The 15360-nt window shown below is 47.2% G+C and overlaps 1 protein-coding gene and 1 long non-coding RNA gene across 2 annotated transcripts in view; one reads left to right on the top strand and one right to left on the bottom strand.

Moving 5' to 3' along the window:
• LOC309326666 overlaps nucleotides 1–15360 on the bottom strand; it is a 271304-nt gene that overhangs the window by 246911 nt on the left and 9033 nt on the right. The window lies entirely within an intron of this gene.
• LOC309326593 (olfactory receptor 4N2-like) lies at nucleotides 2361–13456 on the top strand. The gene is made up of 3 exons (XM_081835451.1): nucleotides 2361–3063; nucleotides 8697–8858; nucleotides 12738–13456. The coding sequence occupies exons 1-3, from the start codon at nucleotides 2392–2394 to the stop codon at nucleotides 13176–13178; spliced, it is 1275 nt and encodes a 424-aa protein (XP_081691577.1). The 5' UTR covers nucleotides 2361–2391; the 3' UTR covers nucleotides 13179–13456.

The following is a 15360-nucleotide window of genomic DNA, read 5'->3' as shown; positions in this document are numbered from 1 at the left end:
TTTCTGTACATCAGTGGTTCCCAATTAGTTAATTACTGAGGACCCCCTGTTTTTCAAAAGCCAAGCCATGGTAGTTAGCTCTGCAAAGCAATTTTTTGAACAAAATGTGGGATAGCCCCAAATAAGCAAAGGATTTTAGGTATACCAAAAAGCAGACTAGAGCTGAGTGATACCTGGTTTCCAACATCATGATATATCAGCAGCTAAACATCACAATATTCCGATATATCACAATGTCTGAAATTGGAGATCAGGTGTGGGGGTGAGGGAAGGGGCAGCCACAGAGACTGGAGGGAGGGAGGGAGAAGAGTCAACTCCATCACATGGTTTGAGTGGGAGAGGGTGGGGATGGGGGGGTGTTTCAAGCTGTCATCAGTGGGGCAGCCAGCAAAGATGCATGCCCACTGTGGCTGCTGCTGCTTTCCTGCTGACTGAGAAAAGCTGCTCCACCTCTGTGCCAGGGGAAGGGAGTGCCATGGTGCCTTGAAATGAGGGCAATCACTGCCTTCTTCTCGGTCAGCATGAGGGGAAGGCAGCACCTTGCAATCAGCTGCCCTGGTCTCCCTCGAGGGAGGAGCAAAATATTGCTGCATATTGCTGGATCAAAATCATTATTGCAGTGTGATTTCAAAACCGATTTCGGCCAATATATTGAAAAATCGCACAGTGCTACAACAGACCATAAAATTTGGGATATTACTATGCAAAAATGCCAAATACAGTGGTACCTCGGTTGCCAAATGCTTCAGAAGCCAGACGATTCGGCTTTCAAACGCTGACAACCAGGAAGTAAATGCTTCTGATTTCGAATGCTCCTCGGAAGCCGAACAGCTTCCAGGGCATTTTTCTCAATTTTCTCAATGGGAATTGTCGACCGCCCTCGCTTGTCGAACGTTTCAGAAGTCAAACGGTCTTCCGGAACGGATTATGTTTGACACCCAAGGTACCACTGTATTTAGCTGAGGGGAGACAAGGGATGAGGCCGCAGACCCCCAGGGGTCCCTGGACCCCTAACTGAGAACCACAGCTGTACATAGTTTTCACTAAGGGCTTATTCACCCTTACCTTTTGCCCTGCACTTTCCAAGTCCACGCGTTAAAGCTCCACATCTGGGCACTCCTTTTTTCACCACAGAACTTTCCCCATGAAAACCCACTCTTTAAAGCTGAAGTGCAACAAATGCAATTCAGATTTTCTGTAAATTGCCATTTGCTCCAATTCAGCGTTAAAGAAGGGATTTTCACAGGGAAATCTCCAGAGCAAAAGAAAAGAGTGCTTTAAAGCATGGACTCTGCCTGGGAAAATGTAGAGGAATGGATAAGCCCTAAAAGATGCATTTTCTACACAGGTTAACCTAGCATGTGCATTTTTGTACACATCGCTTGGCTGGCGAGCAGCACTGCAAAATTTGGAAAAGTGCAAATTTCACAAGGCGGTTATATTTCAGATCTCATGTTGTTTTGGAGCATGCAGATTAGGGAGGTTCACCTTTAAACGCAAAATGGATCAAATTTCTTCAGTGTCTTGAACCGAGAAACATGCCTGTTTTAAATCTGTTCTTTATGAAAAGCTTCCCTTCCCAATTCTCCCAGTTTTAGAACCCAGGACCATCCAAGGAAGTGAAACATTGGGAAATGTCCGATGGACAAAGCAAACTGCTTCTTTACATGGCTCATAGCCTAACATTTGCTCCCACAAGATAAAGCGGTGGTTCCCAACTTGGACAGCTTTAGATGACAACTAGCATAATTCATGGAGGATAAGGCTAGCAGTGGCTACAAGCCATGATGGTCAGATGCCTCCAACTACAAGTTGATGGGGATCACAAGGAGGGAGAGGTGCTGCATCTGGCTGGCCCCTGTGCAAACAAGATGCTGTTGGAAGAAATGTTCCATTGCCCTGATGTAGCAGAGCTCTTCTTATGTTCTTACATGTCATGAGATCAGCACTGGCTTTGTGAATGACGTGTTTAGCACAGAATGTGGTGCATACAGAGGGATGCTCAGGCTGTCATTTCATAATTAATAGAACTGATCGTTTCCTGAGCACATCCTCTTAGCATGAGAGGTGTTTTGCAGAGAAAAGCTGCAACCTGATTGCCCCATGCCCACCCTACCGTTCTGCCATGCCCAATCTTTTCCCACAATGCTGCAGATATGACTCCGGAACCCTGCTTTGGCAGGAAATTGTTGTGAAGAAGGGATGTAGGAATGTAAGCAACAAGTTATGAGGGGCATAGCTCCCGCCCATCCCTTCTCCACAGCAAATTGCCTCCTCACCCCCATTGCTTGGTAACTTGGAGTTCCACAAGTTCTAGTGTCAGAATAGAAGGAGGAAAGTATTTTCTCTGTCTGCTGTCTCTATGCCCTAATGTTATAGGCTTCTGGAAGGATGCTGCAAGGAAATGATTCCATGGTGAAAGAGTTCATTCTGCTGGGTCTCTCCCAGGCACGAGGGGCCCAGCTCTTCCTGTTCTTCCTCTTCCTTCTCTTCTACTGTCTGATCCTGCCAGGAAACATCCTCATCATCATGACCATCCTCAGCGACATCCGATTGGGGTCCCCCATGTACTTCTTCTTGGCCAACCTGGCATTTCTGGACATCTGCTACTGCTCCGTCACCCCTCCCAAGATGCTTGCTGATTTCTTCTCCAGCCGCAAGGCCATCTCCTACAAGGCTTGCATGGCCCAGATTTTCTTCCTCCACTTGCTGGGAGGGTCAGAGGTCTTCCTTCTCATTGCCATGGCCATTGACCGCTATGTGGCCATTTGCCACCCATTGCATTATGCCACCATAGTAAGCAGGCCAGTCTGCAGTGCCATGGTGGGGGGATCCTGGTGCCTAGGTTTTGTCCACTCCATCATCCAAGTTCTCCTCATTGTCCCACTCCCTTTCTGTGGCCCCAATGAACTGGACAACTTCTTCTGTGACATCACTCAGGTCGTCAAGTTGGCTTGCGCAGATACCTATGCCCTGGAGTTCTTCATGTTTGTCAACAGTGGTGTCTCCACCCTCTTTTGTTTCATTCTCCTCCTCATCTCCTATGTGATTCTGCTGTTCAAGGTGAGAACGGGTTCTGTCGAGGGGAAGAACAAAGCTACTTCCACATGCATCACCCACAGCATCATTGTCATTGTCATGTTTGGTCCCGCCATCTACATCTACGGTCACCCTTTCCGGGAGTTTTCTTTTGACAAGGTGGTGGCTGTTTTCCACACTGTGGTCTTCCCCTTGATGAACCCCATCATCTACACACTGAGGAACAAGGAGATTAAGCATGCCATAAGGAGAATGTTAAGCAAAAATGGTCCTCTGGTTTGACCGGGACTCATATAAATTCTAGGACAGGTATCGGAAACCTGTGACACTCCAGATGTTGTTGGACTCCACTTCCCATTAACCTCAGCAGCATGGCCAATTGTCATGGCTGATGGGATGTTAGTATGACAGCATCTGGAAGGCTGAAAGCTTTCCATCTCTGCTCTAAGAGATTAGGCTTTTACCTCTGTTTGGTCAAGAGAGCAGCACCTTCCATCTGCTCTTCTTCAGCCCCCAAATCCAGCAACTAATATTGAGGAGCTTGGGATGAGAACATAGCTGCTGAGACCTGATGTCACTGACAGAGCAGCAGTTGAGTGTCTTTGCTATCATTTGTTCTTGTACTGGAAGCTCTTGAACTGAGAAACCAGGGGCTGAGGTCACCTTCAGACTGTCAGTGTTTTGTGGGAGGGAATTCAAGTCAGGAATTTGGATTTTCTCCATTAAAGTGGATTGGTTTAATGGTGGGGTCTAATGCAACAAAGGGGGATGCGGGTGGCGCTGTGGGTAAAACCTCAGTGCCTAGGACTTGCCGATCATATGGTCGGCGGTTTGAATCCCCGCGGCAGGGTGAGCTCCCGTCTTTCGGTCCCAGCTCCTGCCCACCTAGCAGTTCGAAAGCACCCCTAAGTGCAATTAGATAAATAGGTACCGCTTTATAGTGGGAAGGTAAACGACATTTCCGTGTGCTGCGCTGGTGCTGGTATTCTTCTGGCACTGAAAAAGTGTGCCGCAAATGAATAATTAACAGGGGATGGATCTAGACACAGGGGAAAAAGTGCTATAAATAAGTCAGAGATTAGATCATTATAAAAAAAGAAAGAAATCTCTCGGTAGTGGCGCCCTCCCTGTGGAATGCCCTCCCACCAGATGTCAAAGAGAACAACAACTACCAGACTTTTAGAAGACATCTGAAGGCAGCCCTGTTTAGGGATGCTTTTAATGTTTGATGTATCATAGTATTTTAATATTCTTTTGGAAGCCGCCCAGAGTGGCTGGGGAGGCCCAGCCAGATGGGCGGGGTATAAATAATAAATTATTATTATTATATTATTATTATTATAAATCTCTATGAAAAACTGTGTTTCAAAATTTCCTGTTCTCTGGGGCCATCTGGTGTTGTATGTTTATAGCGCATTCAAATTGCTGTATCTTTATTAATGTAACTGAGTCCAGGGAGACATTGCAAGAAAATCAGCACCTCTTCCCCACTAGAGGTGGGACTTTCCTCCTCCCCGGAAGAGAAACTGCTTCACAAGATTTTCAGAGGCTCCCTGTAATACAACTGCCCTTCTATTTCTCGCCTCTGAACCGATGGCAGTTCCCTGACAGTACCCATCTAAAAGAAAGGTACCCAAAAGTACCTTAGCTACAAAGAAGTCAGTGGGTCAGGTGCAGGGATGGGGGAACTTATTGTGGCCCTGGAACCACATTTGCATCTAGCAAATCTTCCAAGGGCCAGTGGTGGACCTGTGGCAAAAGCAGGCAGAGAAGTGAATGGAAATTTCACATTTGTATAGTAGACCCATTTCTACACACACCCTTCTCCATCCCCCAACCAGACGAGCATGAGGTATTAGCAGAGTTCATGGCCGCATTCCAGCCAAGCAAAATCCACCGGTTGGGGAGGGGTGTGAGGGGTGTGGCCTGGGAAAAGGAGGTGTGGCCTGAGGAGTGTTTCAAGGGCCAGATGGAGTTGCATTTGGTCCCCAACATGATGTTCTCCACAAACACACACATGCCCTGGTTTGCTGGCTACTGCAATAATAACAAGGGGTCAGACAGGGAACCAGGCAGAGGCCTTCTCAGTAGTGGCACCCACCCTGTGGAATGCATTCCCACCAGATGTCAAGGAAAGAAACAACTATCTGACTTTTAGAAGACATCTGAAGGCAGCCCTGTTTAGGGAAGTGTTTAATGTTTGATGTTTTATTGTGTTTTTAATATCCTGTTGGAAGCTGCCCAGAGTGGCTGGGGAGGCCCAGCCAGGTGAGCGGGTTATAAGTAATACATTATTATTATTACATGTACAGTGGTGCCCCGCAAGACGAACGCCTCGCAAGACGGAAAACCCGCTAGACGAAAGGGTTTTCCATTTTGGAGGCGCTTTGCAAAACAAATTTCCCTATGGGCTTGCTTCGCAAGATGAAATGTCTTGCGAGTTCCTGCGGGTTTCCCCCCCCCTTTTTTCCCCCTTTTCCTAAGCCGCTAAGCCGCTTATCAGCTGATCTGCTGATAAGCCGCTTAACAGCTGATCCGCTAAAAGCCGCTAAACCACTAATAGCGCTAATCCGCTAAGTTGTCAATGGGCTTGCTTTGCAAGACGAAAAAACCGCTATACGAAGAGCCTCACGGAATGGATTAATTTCGTCTTGCGAGGCACCACTATACAATTTTCTTTTTTCCCCTTTTTTAAAAAATAGTTTTTATTGGATTTTTCATCTTTAACAAATTTACATCTTATAATATAATCACAGAATAAATTCCCTACCCCCACCCCAACGACTTCCCCCAACTTCCCTTTCTGGTTTGTAACATATTAATTTAAATCATGTACAATTTTCAAGGGCATGGATGCATGTCACATAAACTTTTTCTTGAGCAGGTAAGCCAAGCAACATACCACTGGGAAGGACAAAACTAAATGAAGTACATCTTTCATTCACTCTCCTATATTCCCCCATCTTCCCCCCAGGATACAGCTCCATCACATGCAAAGTTCAGCTACTAACTTTTTAACAAGTTCCCTGGTCGCTGGACTGGGCTTGATTCCAGAGTAAGCTCTGAACAGGTCCCATCATCATCAGATGGGATTTTAGGGTTGCAGCACGTGGAAAACACAGCATCTGACAGGCCGCAGGTCTTCCTTTTCTCAACAAAGCAGGAAACGATGAGTTATTTTTATTTTATTTTTGTCATTCAATGTTTCCCCTCTTCATTTATTGTCCTTCTTGTTGAGCATCTGAAGTCCCCCTTGCAACGTAAGAGTGGCTGGTTTCAACCTAGAGGTTCAGGATTTGGAGGTTCAGGAAAGGGCAACCAATATGATTCAAGGACTGGAGCAACTCACATGTGGTTAAAACATTGGGGACTTTTCAGTTCATAAGATAATTTGAAGGGCAAGGGATGGGGTGACAGGGGTGTAGAAGATTATGTACAGTGTGGAGAAAGCAAATAGGAATAATATTGTCTCCCTTTCTCACAATAGAAGAATGCAGGGCTATCCAATGAGGAGAAATGTTGGAAGATCCAGGACGGGCAAAAGAGAGCTCCTCTTTACACAGCTCACAGTTAAACTATGAACTTGGCTCCTACAAGATATAATGATGGTTGCCAGCTGGAATGGATTTAGAAGAGGATTAGACACATTCATGGATGCAACCAGGAATGGCCCAAAGCCACAAAGGCTATGCACTCCCTCCACTGTCAGAGGCAGCTGCTGAAGCCAATAGGAAGGGAGTGAGTAGTGGTACTCAGGTCCTGCTTATTGGCTTCCCATGAGCATCTTGTTGATGACTGTGAGAAGTGGATACTGTACTAGGTGGAGCTTTGGTCAGATCTGGTAGGGCTTTCTTTATAGTTTCATGGGCAGAATAGGCATTATTTGTTCTCTAACGCTTTCAGAAAGGGGGTGATGGCATATGAACAGAGCCTCCTGGAGATTGGGTAACCACTCTTGGGATGCCTCAAGTTTCTGTGATACTTCCTACACTGGGTTGTGGCAATGAGGCTTGCTTCATGATGGGGTGTGTGTGTGTGTGTAAAAATATTATTTTCTCAATCATCATCATTCACCACGGGACAAAGGTCCCCATAATTTGCTCCCATTTCATTTTTTGATGATTTGATGTCCCCTAAATAACAGAAGTCTGTGCTGCGGCATTTTGTGGCAGGTCCCTCAAGTCAAAGTTAATGCAACAGACATAATATCTTAAGCTTTTCTTTCTTTACATGGGTACATAGGAAACTATGTTCTACTGAGTCATTGGAACATCTAGTTCAGGCATCCCCCAACTCAGCCCTCCAGATGTTTTGGGACTACAATTCCCATCATCCCTGACCATTGGTCCTATTAGCTAGGGATGATGGGAGTTGTAGTTCCAAAACATCTGGAGGGCCGAGTTTGGAGGTGCCTGATCTAGTTCAATATTTTCCACACTGATTGGCTGTGGCTCTCCAGAGTTTTAGATAGGATGCTTGCTGATTTCTTCTCCTACCACAAGACGATCTCCTACAAGGATTTCATGGCCCAGATCTTCTTCCTCCATTTTCTTAGTGGGTCCGAGTTCTTCCTTATCATTGCCATGGCCATTGGCTGCTATGTGGCCTGTTGTCACCTGCTGCACTACACCAGTCTAGTCGCCAGAGCAGTCTACTGTATTTTGGCCCTAGCATCATGGTGTCTAGTATTTGTGCACTCCGTCATCCAAATTATCCTTATCATGCCACTCCCCCTTTGTGGCCCCAATGAGTTAGACAACTTATTCTGTGACATTAACCAGATTGTCAGGTTGGCCTGCACAGGTTCCCACATCCTGGAGTTCATCATGTTCTTCAACAGTGGTCTGGCCAACTTTTATCCTTCTCCTCATCTCCTATGGAGCCCTTCTGGTCAAGGTGAGGATAGGATCTGACCAAGAGAAGAGCAAAGCTGCCTCCATCTGCATCACCACATCATCTTCATCTTCATCATGTTCATCATCTACCTCTACTGCTGTCCCTTCCAGGACTATCCCTTCGACAAGGTGGTGGCCATTTTCCACACTGTAGTCTTCCCCCTAATGAATCCCATGATCTACACACTGAGGAACAAGGAGATCAAACAAGCAATGTGGAAGCTGATGGGCAAACACAGATTTTGGGGTATGAAATGAAAGAAAGTAAATAGTGATGGAGTTTGAAGAAGTGGGTTTGCCAAAGCATAAGGCTAGGTGGACAATCTTTCTCAGGCTGAGGGCCACATTAGCTTCTGTGCAACCTTCTGGGGGCCACACACTAGTGGTGGGCAGAGCCAGAAGCAAAAGTGGGCAAAGGAATAAATATGAATTCAACTTTTGTACAAGAGTGAGATGGGTGGAGCTATTGCTTAGCACCAGGCAGATTGGCATGATCATTAATGCTGTAACACGTGCCCTAATTCAATGTGTCCTTTCACTAGATTCTAAACCTCACAGCTACATGATCGTAAGACTGAAAGGGAACCACAAATGTCACCCAGACTGACCCTCCAAATCTACAACATTGTACACTACTGCGGAAGTGAAATCTCATTCCAATCTGGATTCATTCTTGATTCATCTCCCACCTTCCCATCCTGGGGGATGCTGCCATCACTTGCAAACCCAGCCACGATCTTTTTTCTTTTTCTTTTTAACAAGCTCCCTGAACTCCAAGTTGGGCTTCCTTCCAGGTCTAAACATGGAGCAGATCCGTTCTCCCATTCAAGGGATTCTCATGGGGCAGGAGCTGATTTAGTATTGGGAGGTGTGAAGACCTGTGGCCAACTAAGGGCATCTCTTGTCGCACCAAGATCCTGCATGGTAAGTCATTCCTGATGCTCCTCTTTCCTCCATTGATTCTCTCTCTCTCTCTCTCTCTCTCTCTCTCTCTCTCTCTCTCTCCACATCCTATTCTGCTAACCAACCATGCCTCCAGTGTCTACCTGTGTCTTATTTGAACCTAAGATTGTTTGAGCTTTAAACTATTTTGAAAGGGCCAAGACTATGACACAGCAGCCTTGTGGAAAGCAGGTCTAGGTCTGGTTCAGGAAACCAGGTGAAAATTCACAATGGGGCTCCTGCTCCTCTAATAGGTCATAGAACAGAGAATTTCAGCTTCTCTTTATATATATATTTAACATATCATTTCCAACAGTCCTTTAACATAACTTCTTATCTTATACAATATTTTAGACTTCCGTCAACAACCTCTGAAGATTTTCCGTTCTTTATCACTTATTCTGCATTTCTTAATTTCTCTATTACTTTTAATTGCCATTAACTAATAACTCTCTTCATAGTCTTCCTTGCAATATTTCATATAATCCTCCTTACAGAACTTCTTGCAGTCCTACCAGCGTAATCTGCTTATAACAAATTCTTTTCAAATAGCTCAGATATTTACTCCAGTCTTCTAAGAATCTCTGGTCCCGCAGGTTTCAAATCCTTCCTGTTAATTTATCTAACTCTGCATAGTCCATTAATTTCATTTGCCATTCTTTCGTCGGTAATGAGAATTTCAGCTTCTCATTCCTGCTATACCTGCTGAAATTCCCTCTCCTAGACAACTGTTAAAGATGCAAAAGCCCTGGCTTCTTTTCTTTTCCCAGATGCCCATGAGAAGGTCATAAGCTATTTTTTTATTTATTTATTCGTTCGTTCGTTCGTTTGTTCGTTCATTCATTCATTCATCCATCTATCTATGGGAGGATAAGGCTATCAGTGACTCCTAACCCTGATGGCTGTGTTCTACTTCCACTGGACTGAATACCAGTCGATGGATGATGGAAACCACAGAAGGGGGGGGTGTTTCTGTGCTCAGGTCTTCCCTTAGACATCTGCTTGAGCACTGTGAGAACAGGGTGCTGGGCTAGATGTACCACTTGCCTGATCCAGCAGGACTCATCTTATGTTCATCCATCACACAATGAACAGAGGGCAAAACAATCTCCCCTCTTTGCTAGGAAGTACATCAGACATAGGAAGAGTGCACTATATGCCCAGACAGCTCAGTTGGTTTGAGCAAACTGCTGATAATGCCAAGGTTGCTAGTTCAATCCCTGTGTGATATTCCACATATTCCTGCATTGCAGGGGGTTGGATTAGATGATCCTTGGGGTCTCTTCCAATTCTATGATTCTATTATTTCAATTGCAACTCTTGCAAATGGAGGTTGTCAGCACGTTGCTCCTGCAATGGTCTACTGCGCATGCTGTAGCTCAGTGTTTGGAGCTCATTTGAATAGGAATAAATGAAGCTGTCTTATAGTGAGACCATTTATCCATCTGGCCAAGTAATGTCTGTTCTGGTAGGCAGTGACTCTTGGCTTCCAACAAGGGGTCCTTCACACCACTTACTACTTTACATACCTTAAATATGCTGGGGATTGAATTCTGAGACTTTCTGCGTGGGAAGCGTATCTCTGGATGGTGAAATGTTCTCTGAACTTAACTTGGGTTTGCTTCTCTTTGGAAGGAGGTTACTGCAGGTTTGTGGGCATTTGGTAAATATTTACAGACATACAAGTTGCCCATAGAACCTAAGCACCATATTTTTCACTCTATAAGACGCACCAGACCATAAGACGCACCTAGTTTTTAGAGGAGGAAAACAAGAAAAAAAATATTCTGAATCTCAGAAGCCAGAACAACAAGAGGGATTGCTGCGCAGCAAAAGCAGTGATCTCTCTTGCTGTTCTGGCTTCTGGGATAGCTGCGCAGCCTGCATTGGCTCCATAAGATGCACACACATTTCCCCTTACTTTTTAGGAGGAAAAAAGTGAGTCTTATAGAGCAAAAAATATGGTACTTTTCACATGGCTCCCACATCAGATCTCTAGAGCAACAGCCAAGCCCCTGAGATGCTTTCAGAACCCAAGCTCAGCTCTCTGTGCCTTTCTCTCTCATACAAATGCACTCTGTTCTGTTCATTTCATTCGCAAACACATATCCACCCCCATCTTGAGCTGGGCGCAGGGTCTTCTCCCTTCTCTGCTTGTTCTTTTCAGAACACTCCCCCCCAAAAAAAATCATCCTGCATCGAGATACAATTGCTTAATGATTTAGTTCCCACATTAATACATTTCCTGCAGTTTACATCACAAATGGATATGCCTGACCAACATGCTTCAGTGGCAACTGTGGGCAAGATTCCTGTATTGCCAGGATGACCCTTGATGACTAGCTGTCAACTTTTCTCTTTTCTTGCGAGGAATCCTATTCGGAATAAGGGAAACGTTGACAGCTATGCCCTTGGTGTCTCTTCCAACTCTACAGTTCTATGATTCTATGTTTGACCAACTTTAAGCTGTCCATCGAGCCCATTGAACCTCTCCTGCCAAGCCCTCCAATCTTACAATAGATTCCATTAACAAATCTATGACTCATTCCCTCCTCTTTTTTTGTCCCACTGTTGTCTGTGGTCAAACAAACCTGGCAGGCAATATGCTTGTTCTTAGCTGAAAGGAGAAGAGCTAGGGGTCTGGGAAGAGGGATTGTTTGTTAAACCACTCTGAGAATTGTACTGTAGCTGTGTGAAGGGAAAGGGGATAAACTCTCAGCTCCTTTAACAAACCACAGTTCTCAGGATATTGGGGTAGGGGAGTCATGGCTGTTTAAAGTGGTTTGATATTGCTTTAAATATATACTTAAGTGGTATAATACTGCTTTAAATGATGGGTCCTGAGACTGAAGAGGAAGAAGCTGACAGCCAAGTCCATCTGCTTAGTTGGTTGTAGGTAAGAAAGAAAGCAGGTGAGGGCTGACTGAAAGCAGACTAAGGTTGGTAGGTCAATGCCCCATTCAGCCTGATGGACCAGCCATAACTGCTCAACATGTCATTGCACTCTAGCTCTCATCATCCCCAGTCAGTGTGGTCCATTGTGAGGGGAAATGGGAGCTGTTGTCCAAGAAGATCTGGAGACCACCAGGTTGGGGGAGCCTAGTCTACTGTTTCAAGAAAAGTCAACCAGCAGAGAATTCCAAGGGCCAGATAGCGAGGCCTTGGGGCCACATTCAGGCCCCAAGCCTGAGGCTTTCTACCCCTGTTTTAGTTAAATCCCTCAAGTCTGCACCTTGTCCTCTCTAGCGGATCCAGGTTTTAGAAGCTGTTTCATGTTGGTGATTTCTGATTCGTGTACAGCTTGCAGTCCTTCCAGTGTGAGGATGTGTGTGAGTGTTTGTTGCAGGAGGCAACCCCAAGAGGATGGAGCGGGGCAACCGCACCACGATGGTGAAGGAGTTTGTGCTGCTGGGTCTCTCTCAGAGAAGGGAGGTCCAGCTCTTTCTCTTTGTCCTCTTCCTCTTCTTTGACACCCTCATCTTGCCTGTGAACATCCTCATCATCGTGACCATCTTGAGCAACCCCCGCCTCAGCTCCCCCATGTTCTTCTTCCTGGGCAACCTGGCCTTCCTAGATCTCTGCTACTGTTCAGTCACCCCGCCCAAGATGTTGTCTGACCTGTACTCGCAGAGGAAAGCCATCTCATATTGGGGCTGCATGTCCCAGATCTTCTTCCTCCACTGGCTGGGAGCGGCTGAATTCCTCCTCCTCATTGGCATGGCCTTTGACCGGTACGTGGCCATCTGCCACCCTCTGCGTTATGGCAACGTGGTGAGCAAAGCCGTCTGCTGGGGCCTGGTTGCAACCGTGTGGCTCCTTGGCTTAATGCATTCCCTGATCCAGTTCATTCCCATCATCCAGCTACCCTTCTGCGGCCCAAACAAGCTGGACAACTTCTTCTGCGACATCAACCAGATCATCAAGCTGGCCTGCACCGACACATACAACCTGGAGTTTGTCATGTTCTTCAACAGCGGCTTGGCCACTTTGATATGTTTCATTCTCCTCCTCATCTCCTACGGGGCCCTTCTGTCCAAGGTGAGGTCCAGCTCCACCAAAGGGAAGGGCAAGACAGCCTCCACGTGCGTCACCCACATCATCATCGTCTTCATCATGTTCGCTCCCGCAATCTACATGTACTGCCGCCCCTTCCAGGCCTTCGCTCTTGACAAGTTGGTCGCCATCTTCCACACCGTGGTCTTCCCCTTAATGAACCCCATGATCTACACCCTGAGGAACAACGAAATCAAAGTTGCCATATGGAAGATGGTCACCAAAACCAAGGTCTGGGGTGGGAAGTGATACCGCAGGAGCAGAGCATGATCCGTTGCCTGTATTAACTCTCTGTTTTTCACTGCATTGTCAGGGCCAGTCATGTACATGTAGGGATGGGGAAGGAACTCAATTCAGTTCACATTTAAAAGTGAATCTTCCAGGGCACCTTCTATCATATGTGGTGGAACTGTAAAACAATAAAGGAATTCTGGGAAACGATATATAATAAACTTTTTTAAATGTTTAGAATAACTTTTGTTAAAAAACCAGAAGCCCTTTTGTTAGGAATTGTAGGTGCAGAGATACCGAAGGAATTGAAAAGACTGTTTATGTACAGCTGCAAGGATGCTTGAAATATACTCGGAGTCGCAAAGTGATTTCATGCTCTTTATTCAGCTCATAGTGGTGAGGAGGAATGAATGAAAGTCCCCTCAAAGTATCTGCCTTATATACATTATTTACACAATGGGCTGCACATGATTGGCTAATTCCGGAATTGTACTGTAAACCAATCAGGTTGTGGATTCACTTCAATCTGGAGCATGATTGGGTGGTTCCTGCCAACCAATCATACTGCTGCATTGTTCTAGGACCAATCAGACTGCTGCATTCTGAATCCTATTGTTCTAGGACCAATCAGACTGCTGCCTTTTGGATCCTATTGTTCTAGGACCAATCAGACTGCTGCAGTTTGGATCCTATTCGACTCAGTACATAACACCCCTCCCCTCTAAGTTCCAGTCCTGCCCGGGAGGTCGCATTCATAGTCCTCAAGGTACGCTGGCGGCCTACGTGTGCGTTGCGGCCTGGGGTGTTCCCTGGTCCGGGGTTCTGGTTCTGGCTCGTGTTCCAAGGATGCTGGCTGTGATGGGGCTGTTTGGTCTGGCGCAACCGGCTCGCTCAGTCGTGGTTCTGGTTCCGGTGTCCTTTCGGCCTCCCGGGACCTCTCTGTATTTACTGGTTCTGCCTCTCCTGCTGGCCCCTGCTGCTCTATGGGCCTTACTGCCCCACTGTTCCCCTGGGACTCCTCTGACCTGTCCTCCTCCTCCTGGTTTTCTCCCGGGAATCGTCGCCGTATCTGGTCACAGTGGCGGCGCCAGCATTGCCCCCCATCCGTTAGCACCTCGTACGACACGGGGCCAGTGACCCTGGTGACTGTGGCGGGTACCCATGCAGGGCCTGCCCCAAAATTCTTTGCGTACACTGGGTCCTGGGCCTCGAAGGTCCGGGGGTTCCTGCCTTCCCCCACCCCTACCTCATCCTGAGCTCTATCGGGGTGAAGGCGGTCCAATCTGATTGCAAGGCGCCGACCCATTAGTAGTTCAGCGGGGCTCCGGCCAGTCGTTGAGCTGGGGGTGCTGTGCTGTGCTAGAAGGAATGTGGCAAGGCGGTACTCCCAATCCCCTTGCGTCATGCGGCGAAGGGTGTCCTTGGTGGTCCGCACCATGCGTTCTGCTTGGCCATTGGTGGCAGGGTGGAATGGCGCCGAACGGATGTGGCGGATGGCGTTCTGCGCTGTGAAGGTTTGGAATTCTCCTGACGTAAATGCAGTCCCGTTGTCTGAGACGAGAGTGTCAGGGAGCCCGTGCGTTGCAAACAGCCTGCGTAGTACCCGGATGGCTGCGGATGTAGAAGTGGATGGTACCAGTGCGACTTCCAGCCATTTGGTGTAGGAGTCCACCACTATGAAGAATGTTTTCCCCTGAAAGGGGCCAGCGAAGTCCACATGCAGGCGTGACCATGGTGCTCGGGCAGACTCCCAGGACTGGACTGGGGCCCTTGGGGGATCTGGGCGGGATTCTTGGCAGGCCTGGCAGTGTTTGACCCAGGCCTCTATCTCTCCGTCGATCCCCGGCCACCACACATAACTCCTGGCAAGGGCCTTCATTCTTACTACCCCTGGGTGTGTCTCGTGTAGGGCTGTGAGGACCCTTTTGCGGAGGGGCTGGGGAACAACGACCCTGCTTCCCCATAACAGGCACCCCTTGTGGGCCGACAGTTCATGTTTGCGGGTTGTGTAGCTGGCGAATTCTGGCCCGGGGCTGCTGCTGGGCCATCCCCTCCACACCCAGTCCAGGACCCGGGAGATGACCCTATCTTTCTTGGAATGGTGTGCAACTTCTTGTGCCTGAATGGGGCGGTCGGGAAGCAGCTCCAGGCTCATAACCTCTTGTGCAGGTGCCGGGTCGGGGCCTGTTTCTGGTAGTGG

Source organism: Podarcis erhardii (genome assembly GCF_964252035.2).
Source record: "Podarcis erhardii genome assembly, chromosome: 13".
NCBI classification, from domain to species: domain Eukaryota; kingdom Metazoa; phylum Chordata; class Lepidosauria; order Squamata; family Lacertidae; genus Podarcis; species Podarcis erhardii.
This window is presented reverse-complemented; position numbering and strand designations above follow the sequence as displayed.

Bases quoted from the DNA above. Each gene is read 5' to 3' on its own strand.
- LOC309326593 (XM_081835451.1), top strand. From the start codon at position 2,392: ATGCTGCAAGGAAATGATTCCATGGTGAAAGAGTTCATTCTGCTGGGT. The intron at 3,064-8,696 runs GTGAGAACGGGT...CTTTTTAACAAG, and splicing joins ATGTGATTCTGCTGTTCAAG to CTCCCTGAACTCCAAGTTGG. The intron at 8,859-12,737 runs GTAAGTCATTCC...CCCATCATCCAG, and splicing joins TCGCACCAAGATCCTGCATG to CTACCCTTCTGCGGCCCAAA.